Source organism: Egretta garzetta, unplaced genomic scaffold (genome assembly GCF_000687185.1).
Source record: "Egretta garzetta isolate BGI_Z169 unplaced genomic scaffold, ASM68718v1 scaffold769, whole genome shotgun sequence".
Classification (NCBI taxonomy): domain Eukaryota; kingdom Metazoa; phylum Chordata; class Aves; order Pelecaniformes; family Ardeidae; genus Egretta; species Egretta garzetta.
The window spans coordinates 519,038-532,654 of NW_009260831.1; the positions used below are offsets into that span (position 1 = coordinate 519,038).

Below are 13,617 nucleotides of genomic sequence, written 5' to 3' on the forward strand. Positions count from 1 at the left end.
GTATCAAAGACTTCATTGATGTCCTGACATTAATTATGTCTGTGCATTCCCTGGCAGATATCTAGGGGGCTCCAGATTCTCATCTAAGTGAGGTTTAGTTGTGTTTGTCCTAGACCAGATTTAGTATATATTTCACCTTTCATGAAATCAATTGGATTTTTGCTACTCGTTCAGTGGGAGTTGGACTATAATTAGAAGCTGCAGTAAACCTACTGCTAAACTTAAGCATGCATGCAAATGACTGCAGTATTAGTCTTATAAACACAGGAGAGATACGAGTTCATTTATCTTTGTATTTATTTTGGGGTTTATTTTCACTTATTAAAGGACAGCTTTTAAATTTCTGTGAAAAGATATAGCTTGGATGGCGTCCTGGATTATGCTAATTTAACAGGTTCTAAAAAAATGAAACCTGATGCTAGAGATATTCAACCATTTTCCATTTTAATATGGAGGCATTCTATATATAAGCTTGGCTGTGTGTACAATACTTTCACCTATAAATAAATATGGGTGAGAAGCGGTGAAAAATTATTTGTGAACATTTCAGCAGACTAAATACTGGATGCTGTCATGCTGTGTGTGAAAGAAGAAAAAGGAAAGATCATTCAATAAGCAGTCAGCAAGCTAAAATATTGTGTATATATGTTATTGGGGAAAGTGTTTGTGGTGACAAATGTTGTAAACATCTTCCTTCCCTTTCTACACAAAGGAGAAAAGTTTGAATTCCAGTCAATGTTATTAAACACGAAAGGCTTGCACACATTCAGTTGTATGACAGCTCTTGCTAAGCTGCGTTCTTAGCTCATGGCTTAGCTTGGGGGCTCGAATGTTTAAAAGTCAGGAAAGCAACACATTTTTCCCCACTTACAAGTTCCTCCCTTACCTGCTGATGGTCTACTTGGATCTTTCCCAGGTTTCTCTTCCTTCCTGGCCTAAAACTGTGTCCAGAGTTGGAGAAGTAGTAGAAAGGAAGCATCCTAAAGGTGAAGGAGGACTGCATAGGACTTGACTCCTTTTAGTACTGTTTTCTTCAAGGTCTGCCCTTGCTGCTCGTGGCAACTTTTCTTCCTGCAATAGTGCACCCTGGAGAATATGCTGAAGCAAAGGGAACCAGATGATCCTTAATTTTAGCAAACATTTTGACTTATTCAATTTCTTGTGAGGTAGGTCTCTTGCCTCAAAAGCTTTTATTGCATAAATACCTTGAGTCGGATGATTCATATCTGGAGTTTTCTCTAGATAATTAAAAATAGGGGTACGATTAGTGCTCCACAGAGGTGCATTAAGCTGTAAGTATATTACTTTCAGAAAAACACTTCCATTAATGGGTGCATAAATCGCCCATGCAATGATGAGAGAAGAGACAATTTAGAATTTTTCACTGGCTGCAGGGAAAGGCTTATTCATCATTATTTAGGACCAGATCATGGAGCTTTCATTTAGACTGATGGGCTGTTACACACAGGAGTCATCACAGAATCTTAGAATGGTTTGGGTTGGAAGGGACCTTAAAGATCACCTAGTTCCAACCCCCCTGGCCATGGGCAGGGACACCTTCCACCAGACCAGGCTGCTCAAAGCCCCATCCAACCTGGCCTTGAACACTTCCAGGGATGTGGCATCCACAGCTTCTCTGGGCAACCTGTTCCAGTACCTCACCAGCCTCATAGTGAAGAATTTCTTCCTTATGTCCAATTTAAATATACCCTCTTTCAATTTAAAGCCATTACTCCTTGTCCTATCACTATGTGCCCTTGTAAAAAGACTCCAGCTTTCTTGCAGGCCCCTATAAGGCCTTCTCAGAGCCTTCTCCTCTCTTGAAGTCCCCCATGAGGACCAGGCCTTATGAACATGAGGCTGTTCCTATCTGTCTATAGAGGGCCTCATCCACTCTGTCTTCCTGGCCCGGTGGCCTGTAGCAGACCCCCACTATAATGTCACCTGTCCCTGCCCTCTCTTCAGTCCTGACCCATAAGCCCTTGGTGGGCTCCTCATCCATCCCCAGGTGGAGCTCCATGCCCTCCAGCTGGTCACTGAGGCAGCAGGTGACACCCCCTCCTCGTCTCCCCTGCCTGTCCTTCCTAAGGAGCCCGTATCCTTCCATTCCTACACTCCAGCCATAGGAGCCATCCCACTGCAGCTCCCTGATGCCAATAAGATCATAGCCCTGCAGGCGTGCACATGTCTCTAACTCCTCTTGTTTATTCCCCGTGCTACTTGCATTTACACAGAGGCTTTTAAGCTGGGCCCCCAGTGAAGGTGACTTACTGTCTGGAGTGGCTGGAATTCCTTTCTGCTGCTCCTCAGGTGCTCTCCTGCTAACCTGTGATCCTTCTCCAGGCTCTGAGCCTGGCTGGCACTGGCATCAAACTGGTAATTTAAAGCCCTCTTCCCCAGCTTGGCAAGCCTATGACCGAAGATGCTCTTCCCCTTCTCCGAGTCGCCCCTCTGCAGCCCACCAGTGAACGATGCTTAGCAAGGTAAGGGCTCCACTGCATCCATCTGAAAAAAAAATGACGGTTAGAAAAGCATTTTGAGAACACCACAAAAGTTCATAATGTGAATGTGGCTGCTGTTATTTCTGTTGAATAGTTTCACTATATAAAAACAAAAATAGCTTATTTGCAGACTGGATGAGCTGCCATCAATTCTTAATGTTTCCATTTAATTTTATGAGAGATCCCTTTATGTTTTCTTCTATCTGCTGCCCTCCCCAAGCAGATTTTCTTGTTCTTCAGCATCCTTAAATGCTGAGCTGTCATGAATTGTGCTGTGGTGTTTCTGACTGGATCTGAGTCAAAGACTTCAGGGTTTGCCTCGGGTAGGAATAAATATGAAGATGCAAAAAGTGATAGAAAAGCATCAAGTATTCTTTGTGAACTCTTGTTCGTATGCTGTCATAACACCTTCCGAACAGCTGATCCGGAGCTAAGCGGACAGTTCTTTCTCATGTTCTTATTGAATTTTCTTTTACATTTTATAGACTGAAGCAGCAGAATATTCACTACTTAGGAAAGCACACTGATCTAATCTCAAATACAAAGCCGATTTAAATAGAATTTATAGGGAAAACATAAGCGTACCAGCAATAAGAGCACTGGGGGAAGAGAAGAGAATAAGATTAAAGAAAACGTGAACGTATGATTGTAGAAATCATTATCAGAAATAAACGTACAAATAAGGAGGCCCAGGCAAGACGCCCAGGTGACCTCAGTGGACTCTGGTGCTGACGCTGGCGTGACAGCCACACGCCTAGGAACCCCTCCAGGGCTGGCAGGAGATGTGCTACCGCTGCGAAGTGATCGCTGCAGGTGGGACAGTCCTGCATGATGGAGACCGGAGGGATGGTGTTGCATGGAGGAGCCGCCCATTTCACAGATCACCCTCAGTGATACATTCCCGTACCTCCTTTCAGTACGATCAAGTGCTTGCTGGCCCACTCACTGCAATTGCTTATCTAAAATAGCCTTGCAGCTATAATCATTGGGCTGTTTTCTGCTATTGAAGCAGGATTGCCACTGTTGGGGTTTTGCCGTTATGTATTGTGTCAACAGGTAGGCAACGCCCCACTAGGAATTAGTATTGCCAAAGACAAAAGCTACCAGGCAGTCCAGCTCAAAGCCAAGCGTGACTCACCAAACTTCAGGCCTCCACGGTACTGCCTGCATAAATCCAGTGCCTATTTATGCATAAAAAGCAGCTCTTTCCAAAGCTATTCAAATGCCAGAAATAAGAGATTATTATGACTTCGTGTCATGTTGAAAGACAGGTGGAGGAGAGCACAATGTTTGTGTTGGATTCAAATGTCTGCTGAAATCATTCCTGTCACTGCTAATTGATGTTGCATCTGCCTTTAGATTGTGACTGTTGAAAAAAAAAAAAAGCTGAAGATCTTATTCAGAGAAATAATTACAGTTGTACACTGGTAGATATAAAATTAAAGTACATGGGGGGAAGGGAGCTACATACTATAATTTATCAAATTCCTACGTCCCTGGCAAATAATTAGATGCTGGGCAACATGCAGGCCCTGCTGCAGAGGCTACTGTCAGGGGGATAGCAGTGGTCAAAAATAGGCCACTGGTTCTCATTTATTCCATCCATTTTTGCTCTTCTATTGTGTTTGGAGTATTAGTTTCCAGCTATCTAGAGACAAGGCAGAAAAACAATGGCAGGCTTTATTAAGAGCTAGAGATGTAATCCCCAAGCACGAGTGCAATTGCACAAGTAAGCTGGAGAGGGAAAAAAGGGAATTCTACTTATGTCTGGCTTTCAGGAATTTCACCCTTCAAAGTCCTTCAGTGTGATATAGTTACAGGCAGTACTAAATCTGCATTACTTTGACAAACTTTCATTGAAGCCGTTGACGATTATTAATGGAAGCAGTATATGAAACAGCGTTTTAATAGACACCTTACATCCCAGTTGTTTGGCTTCGGGTTTTGGGGTTTTTTTTTTTCCTTTTTCTTTTTCCTGCTCCTTTTCTGATGGTTGCGTGGATGTTAGCTGAATCTTTTACAGCCCAATTTGTAAACTTTAATACAATGAACCGACTTAATCTGGTAGAATTTTACGCTGCTCCATGTAAGCCAGACACAAGCTTATATCCCATCGAGTCACCAGACACACCTCTCTCTAGCTGCTATGCAGCAAAACTGCACTATGGTATATGATATATGCTATTACCATCCAACATGGTCCATCCATATGTGGAAGAACTTCTTTATTTTGAGGGTGACAGAGCACTGGAACAGGCTGCCCAGGGGGGCTGTGGAGTCTCCTTCTCTGGAGATATTCAAAGCCTGCCTGGATGATGTCCTGTACACCCTGCTCTAGGTGAACCTGCTTTAGCAGGGGAGTGGGACTGGGTGATCTCCCAAGGTCCCTTCCAACCTTTGCCATTCTGGGATTCTGTGAACATACATGACTTGAGGAGGTTCCGTCAGCCAGTACTCTTGCCAGACACGCTTCCTCCTCTACCTCTGTCTCTGCCGCTTTCCTTTACCAAGATACCATCCTCAGCACTGCACAACCCAACTACTTCACCCTTGGGAAGCCTGTACTTGAGATATGCTGCATACCCCCGATGTCCCAGCCAGCAGCTGTTTTGCCACTTGGTAGTAAAATATCCTGGAAGATATCCTTGGAACAGCTCTCCCAGGTAGTTGTCCCTTAAAAGAGTGCACTCATGCCTGCTCTGGTGGGTTAAGTTCATTCCAGATTGTGTTTTTCACAGCATACACAACAGCAATTCAGGCACTCAGCACTGTTTTTCCTTCCCACTGTGTGTGCAAAGGCAGACGGTGTGGGGAAGGGGAGTGAAGCCACTCTGGGACTATCAGCTAAATTCCGTGTACAGAGCAGTCCAAAGGACAGCAGTGGAAATCCTACGGGAGAGCAGACAGTGTTTGCTGAAATCCACTACCCCAAATCCACCCCGGGACATGGAGGTTTTGTGGCTGCTCTTTCACAGGCTGAATTAAAAGCCACAGCGGACTCTGCTCTTACCTTGGCTCTGGATCACTGCATGAGAGTGCAAATGTTCTTTGCCCACGTAGAGTGGATAACTATAATTTTATGTAAGTTATGTGAATTTCATTTACAATTCACCCCCAGAACATTGTTTAAGAAGGTCTTGGAAGTGTAATTTCATACTAGCATCTGCAATTGTGAACCAAAGCCTCAGGCAGCAAGATAATTTCCTGGTATCCAGGCAATAGAGTTTATGTATAGAACTGCTTCCTTGCCGCTTCAAGGACTTCTTCTGATAGCTGTCTTTCTACCTCATGCTTGTGAAACAAGGAATTTGTTCATAAATTAGGAATCTGTGGTTGTAACATGAGATAACCCAGAGATGTGTCAACTTCAGCATTTTTTGTATTTCTGGAAATTGAGAACTAATTGCTTATCAGAAATGTTCATCAGCAAGTTCCTAAGTAAATATTAAAGTTTTACATGAAAGAAGCTTGCTGCTTCGCTGACTCCGATTGTAAAGTAGCTAGGAGGGATGGACTCCCCCTTCATATGCTGTCAAGTTAGGGAATTGTAAAATTAAGGTGCTTTTTTTAGCACAATTGCATAAGACATGCATGTCCAGATGCAATTTTAACTTCTCATTTACATTTGCAATTCAATGTGTGTAGGAGCCTCCAAAAATGAAGTCTTCCATGAGAATTAACTTAGAGTACTATGAAGTAATAAAAATTGATTGCGGCATCTTCTCAGATGTCTTCTGAAAATTTATAAATAAATAACTGCTGTAATGGGGATCGGTGTCTTCTAGAAGGTTTCCTTTTCCCCCCTTTACATTTCATTACAACAATCGGCTTCACAATGACTCATTGCCTTCGTTAGGAGCGGGAAGACATCCCTCATTATTCATTACTAAAGGAAGGACTTTGCTGCTGCAAAGAACAGCCATGGCATTCTAATTCAGCCACCTTTCAAGAGGAAGTAGTCAATGTCATTCTTCCCCAAACTTTGCCAAAAGAGACAAGAAATAATGCTGTTTAATTGTCTCCGTTTATAAATAGCCCATTCACAACGAGAGAATTGTATTTTTAATGCTGCAGTCAAGAGGAAAAGATACCCATTTTTCTACATTTGTGTCTGAATTTCATTTCTGGGAGCTCGCACTGAGACTCTCAAAACCATAAATGATCATGTATATGTATGGAGAAATACAAAATGCATTTATTTATTTACAGTTTATTGTACGACTTTTTAATTACAGAGCACTGTAGATCTATTACATAAATGCACACACAAAGCATTTACTGTTCAAGTAATCCAAGGATATATTTGATTTCAAAGGGAGTAGGAAAGACTGTATTATAGTAATTGTTTTTCTTGATTTCGCTAACACAAATGTTCCTTGTCTCTTTTTGCATTCCTGTTTTCCAGATTCATTTACTTAGATATTAAGGGATTGAGCTTGTATTATGTTTTTACTGTGTTTTAATGTGTTTTTTACTAAGCTCTACAGCATGGACCATGCCTCTTTATGAATACAGCTATGATCATGTATTGCTAGAAATCCCATTTCAAACTGTACTTTTGCCAGACTTGGTTAAGATTTTCTAGGAAGGGACATTATAATTGTGTGATTAATCTTCAGAAAAGGGAAATTTTGGCTCTGCAGTATTTCTTACTGTATTAACCTCAGAGATTTATAAAACCAACTTGAAACTGCACTGTAAGTGTGTTTATAATGACTTTCGGCTGATTTAATAATCCTCAAAGTTTGGTGACAGTACAGCTCACAGCTTCACAAATGCAGTCCATTACCTGTAGCATCCAGATGAAGTTATCAGAGGTGGAGGAAATTACTTGGGATTGTATTTCTCCTTAGCGATGCACTAATCCAACCTCTGGCTGAGGCTGGGGCTCTCGGAGCCCTTGTCTGCATTGATCCCATTATGCAGTGGGGACATGTGCATGGATGATAAAGAACATCTTCATGTTGAAAGTCTATCTAGGGCATGTGTACACCATCAAATCTTGGTGGCGCAGTTGTAAGGCGCCCGGTGTGGTAATGTTGTTAGGAAAATTTTCGAGCCAGTCTGCGATTCGTTTTTTCTGTTGTTATCAGTATCTGCAGCGTGCTACTGCTAACGCCACTCCCTGCAGCTGGCAGTGCTTGATGTCTCTCTGAGTTCGTGATCCTGCAAACCTTTTTCAATCCAAGGAGCCCTTGATCATGCAAATAGCTCTGCTAATTGCAGGTCTTGGTACTGTCTTATCCCAGTGGAGTAGGAGCCTCTCGGACAAGCGATGGTGTGCGGGATCAAATCCTTAGCTTGCATACATGTGATGAGCCATGGCACAAGGTTGTTTTTAAAAGTCACCAGTTAAACCAAAACCAATTGAAATAATGCCAGAAGCTTCATGTTAAGCTTTCTGGCTGTGTGCTTCTTTCAGTGTTTCCAAGCTTTGCTTTTCATAATAATAAATATCAAACAACCACCCTGGGAATCTCTGGGAGCTGGATTGGCAGGTCTCAGTCTCCATTTAACATGCAAATGATCAGCCTGTGCCCACATATGGCCACTTGCTAGATCAGAACTTGGGTCATTAACAGAGAACGCGGAGCGCTCTGGGTGGATGTGGGGTATGTGCATAATAACCCAGAGCGTGGTGCTTCAGGCCAGGAAGGGAACAATACACAGCATAGAACTGAATTTACCTGCGCTCAAGAATCCAAATACTGGACATGTTTTTGCAGAACCCTGATTTTTCTTTTTTTGGTCTTCCAATTCACAACTGTGAAGTAATCAGGCTTCAATCAACTGCACATTTCCAGACAAGTGATTTGAGATCTTTTGTGGCTTTAAAGCAATTCCTGAACTTCATCTCTCAGATGGCATGCAGAGTTTCTTTAATGGTGCTAAGGACTGAACAGGAGCCCACTAACACCTACAGAATTCACCTCTTTGGCATTTGCTTAATTTTCACTTTATTAAGCAGATAAAAGGATAGCTATTTCTGTTCCAGGCTCCCTTGTTTGCTCTGTGATGTACTGTGAGGTATCAGTCCAGCCAAACTTTTCTTTGATCAATGAGCAGAGTAAGCGGTGTGAAACCTAACGTGTGCCTTTACTCCTTTAGGCATCCACTGTGACAATATATGCAGCCAGGGCCGCTGGGGACCAAACTGCTCCATCTCCTGTAACTGTGAGAACGGGGGATCCTGCTCCCCCGAGGATGGCACCTGTGACTGTGCACCGGGATACAGAGGACCCTTGTGCCAGAGAAGTAAGATTTTCCATAGATGTGCTGGCAGAAGCAAAGCAGGTAGAAATGCTTGTTTATGGCACCAGGCAGACAGAGCCACGGGTCGATCTTCTCAGTCAAGAAGTCAAGACTCTGCTGCATTGAGTCGTGCCTTGTGTTTCTTCTTCTGGCCTTCCACAGCACCTGGAGGTCACAAGTGGCCTGAGAGAAGGAGCAACACCTTCACATACCAATCTTGGCGGGACCTGGGCAAAAACATATACAGTTAAGTGGTGGTAAACTACAGGATACCTATTAAACAGTCAGCTACAGCTCATCACATAATGACAAGGGGATGAGCGTTGGCTATCAAAATAACAAGATTTATATGCCAGAAAAAGAAACACAGCAGCCCGAAATAGCTCCTGTCTGATGCTCTGCTGCTACATATTAAAATGTGCCAAGGAGAAAAAAATCCTCTCATTTGCTTTATCTGGGAACCTGCATTTGCCCCTTAGGGACCCTTATTCACCGATCCAAACTACACGCAACCTTCTTCCTGTGTAAACAAGAAATGGATTTGTCTTTCTGTTCTGCAGCAGCTCTTGTTCTTCCTGTAAGACATTCTGCATGCCCAGTTCATATATCCCCTTTGATTTCATCACTTACACTTGACACTAGAACACAGACATCTCTAAAAATAATTTGTAGGTGACAGTTTTTATTTAAAGCCATTATAACAATGACCTCTAGCACTGCTGTAGTTAATGGCCTATAAGCATTTCCATTATAAACCCCAATTTCCAGGTGCTTCAGCATATCCATATAGCTGTAAAACCTCTCTCCAAGGCTAAAATGTGGTGCTCAGAGCTTCAGGGAATTGGAGAAGAAATTGTTTTACAAATTTGAAACCCTAAGAGTGAGAAACTTCCAGAAGTTAATAGTTTCTGACCTTTCTGAGATAAAAAAAAACCAGCTTAGTTTTGTCAGCTGATGGCGTGTAGGCTACAAGAGGCAAACCACGTCCCCAGCTTGCAACTTCAGTAATTAGGCTGCTCCCTGACGACATTTGCTGAGGACCTAATGGGGAGAAATTTTCCTCCCCACTGGGGTGACAGCAGAGGGGTCCTGTGAATGCTTCTGCTATTGCCTCGTGTTGCTGAAGTGCCTCTCTTGAATGTATGGCCAGGGAATTCAGCTTGTTCCCACGTCTTCTACGAGCTTCAGGCTCAGCACTACCTTGTGAAGAGGCCACCTCTGTAGGTGAAGGTAGCTTTAGCCTGCTAAGTTTGCACTCAGAATCATTCCCATTTTTTTCTTGAAAATTCATGTAGAAACAGAATTTAGCCTGTAAAGGGCAGTACTGAAGATGATACTTGGCCAGTTTGTTCTGTCTGTGTAATCAGGATTACATGAGACACCGGGATAGTTTACTGCTCTTAGGCTTGCAGAAATGTCTCCAGGAGTGATCCAGGTTGTTTTATAGCTAGTGCATCATCAACAGACCTGTCAGCTAAGTTCCAGCTGGAAATCTGCAGTAGTGTAAGAACCTGACACCTTCTGTGAGCATACAGACCAAGAGAAAAATTCTCATTCAGTGAAAAAATAGAACAGACATGATATAGTAACCACTGAGCCAGAAGCATATAACAGAGAATCGCAGGAGTAAAAATAAAAACATATCAAGTAATTTTTACAGTTACTTACTGCAATTTAACATTTCTTTGTGCTTAGCTATTGCAGTGCATGTTTGGGCAGTGGCTGGGTTTTCACTCTACATGTGCTTAGAAGCAAAAATACGCATTTGTAAGGGATACTGAGCCATAATCTTGGCACTATACCTTATGTAGAAGTTCTATAATAATTTCAATCCAGGTTTTAAGCAAATTAAGCACTCAGTTCATTACAAGTTTACTCAGCTATCCAGTGTGATTACTGATGCAAATTAGGTGATTTTGTATGCTGTTACCGTAATTACCATTTTTAGATTCTGTTCATCACTGATGGATGCTGCTCCTGCAATGGCATGTATAAACTGACTGTCCCCATTGAACACAGCTATTGCACCTAATATGCTTAGAAATCTGCTTTTGACATCATTGTTTAGACATAAAATATTGAGCGTTTCCTAATACACCTCCTCTGGTTTCGTAGCTTAATTTCCAAAGGAAATGGCATTCTGAGTTTCTGTGGTCTGTACATGTGTGTGAGTGTTTCTCTGCCTACCTGCCTTCCAAGCTTTGGAATACAGGTTATTAACCATATCTGCCAGTGGGCTATGAGGTCTTGAACATCTTAAACTCCCATGGTTTGTAAAAGAATTTAGCTGGAGCAGGCTAGAGAGCCTCAAATTAGCGTCTTCGGAGAGAGAGGCTGCTGAGAGAGCTCTGCTGTATTATTAAAGAGCCAGGGACTTACATGAGGTAGGATGGTGTGAATGTTTGAACCACAGGAGCAGCTTTACTCAGCGCTCGCACTTTATTAGACATGGAGTACTCCAACATGCTTCATAATTTCAGCTGTTCCCAAAATTGTGTTTTTACAAATTAAGGAATATTGGTTTGGGATTAAGACAGAGAGAGAATTATCAAGCTCTCAGCAGCGAGAAATCTTCTGAAAACCTGTGACGGTTTATTTTGTTCTGTCTTCAGTTTGTCCCCCTGGCTTTTATGGACACCACTGCAATCAGCCATGCCCTCAGTGTGTGCACAGCAGCGGCCCTTGTCACCACGTCTCAGGACACTGCGATTGCTTGCCTGGATTCTTTGGCGCTCTCTGCAACCAAGGTACCGAGCCCAAGACCCCCAAATGCCACCTCCTTTTCTATGTTTCTGTGTCTGTGACTTTGCAGCGAGACCGATCACAAGGTTCCTGCCTTTTTTTCTTGTTTCAGCAGTTTAGATCACAAGAAATTCTTTACTTCAGAGGGAAAATGCAAATAGATACTTAGTCACCCTTTTGTAAATATGATGTGCTCCTGCGTTCATAAATAAAACAGGTCTGCTGCTCTGTATTGAAATGAATATGGAATGAGACACCTGCTGTAAATATATCAGCCATCCAATGGTTTCATTTTCCTTTCCGAGAAGCCTATCATATCCTAAATGTCGATGGCACCTTCATGCACTCTTTCAGCAGGAGGTGTACATACTAGTTGAGGTAAAGGCCAGCTCAGGTACGTGAGCCCAAACACCCAGTTAATGCATGGAACCTTATTTACACTGTCTGGGACCTGTCTGGGAATAACTAAAATCATGCGCACCCAAACACAAGGGCAGGAGACACAAAAATTTGCAGTGAGGCAGGGAAAGCGAGTTCATTTCCACAGGGGAACAGTAGCTTCAATCCCCCTAATGTCCATCACCTTTCTGTACCCTTGAAAGTTCGTCTGCTTTTAACCACAGGGTTTCATTTTCAGTTTTATCCTAAAAATGCCCGCAAGGTCCTTACAGTATTCTGCAGTCTCAGTTATTGCATACAACCGAGGGTATTTTCTACATACAGATTTAAGAGATTATTCGCAATGGCCACTGCCCTTGTGAAGTCACAGCCCTGTAAAAATTGAACTGACACTTTTTAATGACCTGCTTTTCAGTAAGTTAGAAATTGCAGACAGCACTTATGCAAAATCATTAAACATAGATTAAGTATAACCATGTTTTATTTTTCCTGTGCTGTATAGTCAACCAAACATTATACCAATTAATTTATTAAAATGAACATATTTCAGTGAATTTGTCCATTTTATGTGAAAAGTTAGCCAGATTTCAAAGCGTAAGCAGGGCTAATTATCCTCTTAAGAAAATTATTTTATTTTTGCTCAGATGTTCAGCACTTCTGGTTTTACTTTGAAATGTTGATCTATCCAGCAAATTAATTTTAAAATATTCATGTCCTAATTAAAATAAATTTGTGTTGCAGTTTGTCATAATGAGTTAGCGTGTAACTTTATTTTGTAGAAAGAAAAATGCTAATTAATGTTTTCCATTAGAAAAACGTGAAACGAAGATTTCACTTTAGAATTTCCATCTCCTTGTGCCGTCTCTTTTCTGGCGGCGAGGACGTTCTTCCACCAGCAGCACGTGGGGGGGGGGAGCTGTGTAACCTCCAAAATTGCACAGGTTGTCATGGTTGTGCTAAGGATTCTGAGCAGCTGGTTTATGAATATCATTCACAATCATGCAGCAAGATGGACTGATAACAACTTGGTATCACTGCTAGAACACACCTGACGCCCCACAGGGACTTTTGGAGTCCCACTTCAGAGCTTTTATAGCTAATTAACATCGCTATCTGCATTGTACAATCAGGTTGCTCCTGAAGAAAGCGGTGGTAGTCCTTACTTTACAGCTTTGTTTAAAAATGTTTAAGACATTTGAAAAAGTGCTTGTCTTTGGATCTCACATCTTTACAAGAGAGTCACTGTGTCAATCCACAGCGGGGTTACTTCAATTAATGAGAACAACCATTTTGGCAGGACCGGTTTTGTAATTCTTCTGTGTTGACATTCTGGAGGGCACCATACTATTTCAGAGAGAAAAGAGGTGCTCACACGGTAGGCACCCCTCTGCTGGCTCTCGCTGTGTGCAACCGGAGCGTTTCTTTTATGAAGTATGACCTGTTGCCTTTGTCTAGCATCAGTGTTGCGATCACAAATCTTTTCCTGATTCATTAGTTTTCCATGTTGCAGCGCAAATCACCTCCTATTTTAAGTAAGTCTTTTGAGAACTATTTTTTTGTACATATAAAAAATGCAGCCTTCATTTAAGTGATGTTATCTATCTCCATGCTAAAGATGCATTAAAAACATCGCATTGAACTGCTCTATATAGAGCATTGGAACTGAATAATGGTGTAGCATGTACTGTTGTACAGGTTTTGCTTTTTCTGGGATACGAGGGCT

At 42.2% G+C, this 13,617-nt stretch overlaps 1 protein-coding gene across 1 annotated transcript in view; it reads left to right on the forward strand.

Moving 5' to 3' along the window:
* MEGF11 (multiple EGF like domains 11) overlaps positions 1–13,617 on the forward strand; it is a 192,980-nt gene that overhangs the window by 154,979 nt on the left and 24,384 nt on the right. The window contains exons 11-12 of the mRNA XM_035902339.1: positions 8,610–8,756; positions 11,366–11,500. Coding sequence (XP_035758232.1) covers positions 8,610–8,756; positions 11,366–11,500 — 282 coding nt within the window. The remainder of the gene's footprint in view (positions 1–8,609; positions 8,757–11,365; positions 11,501–13,617) is intronic.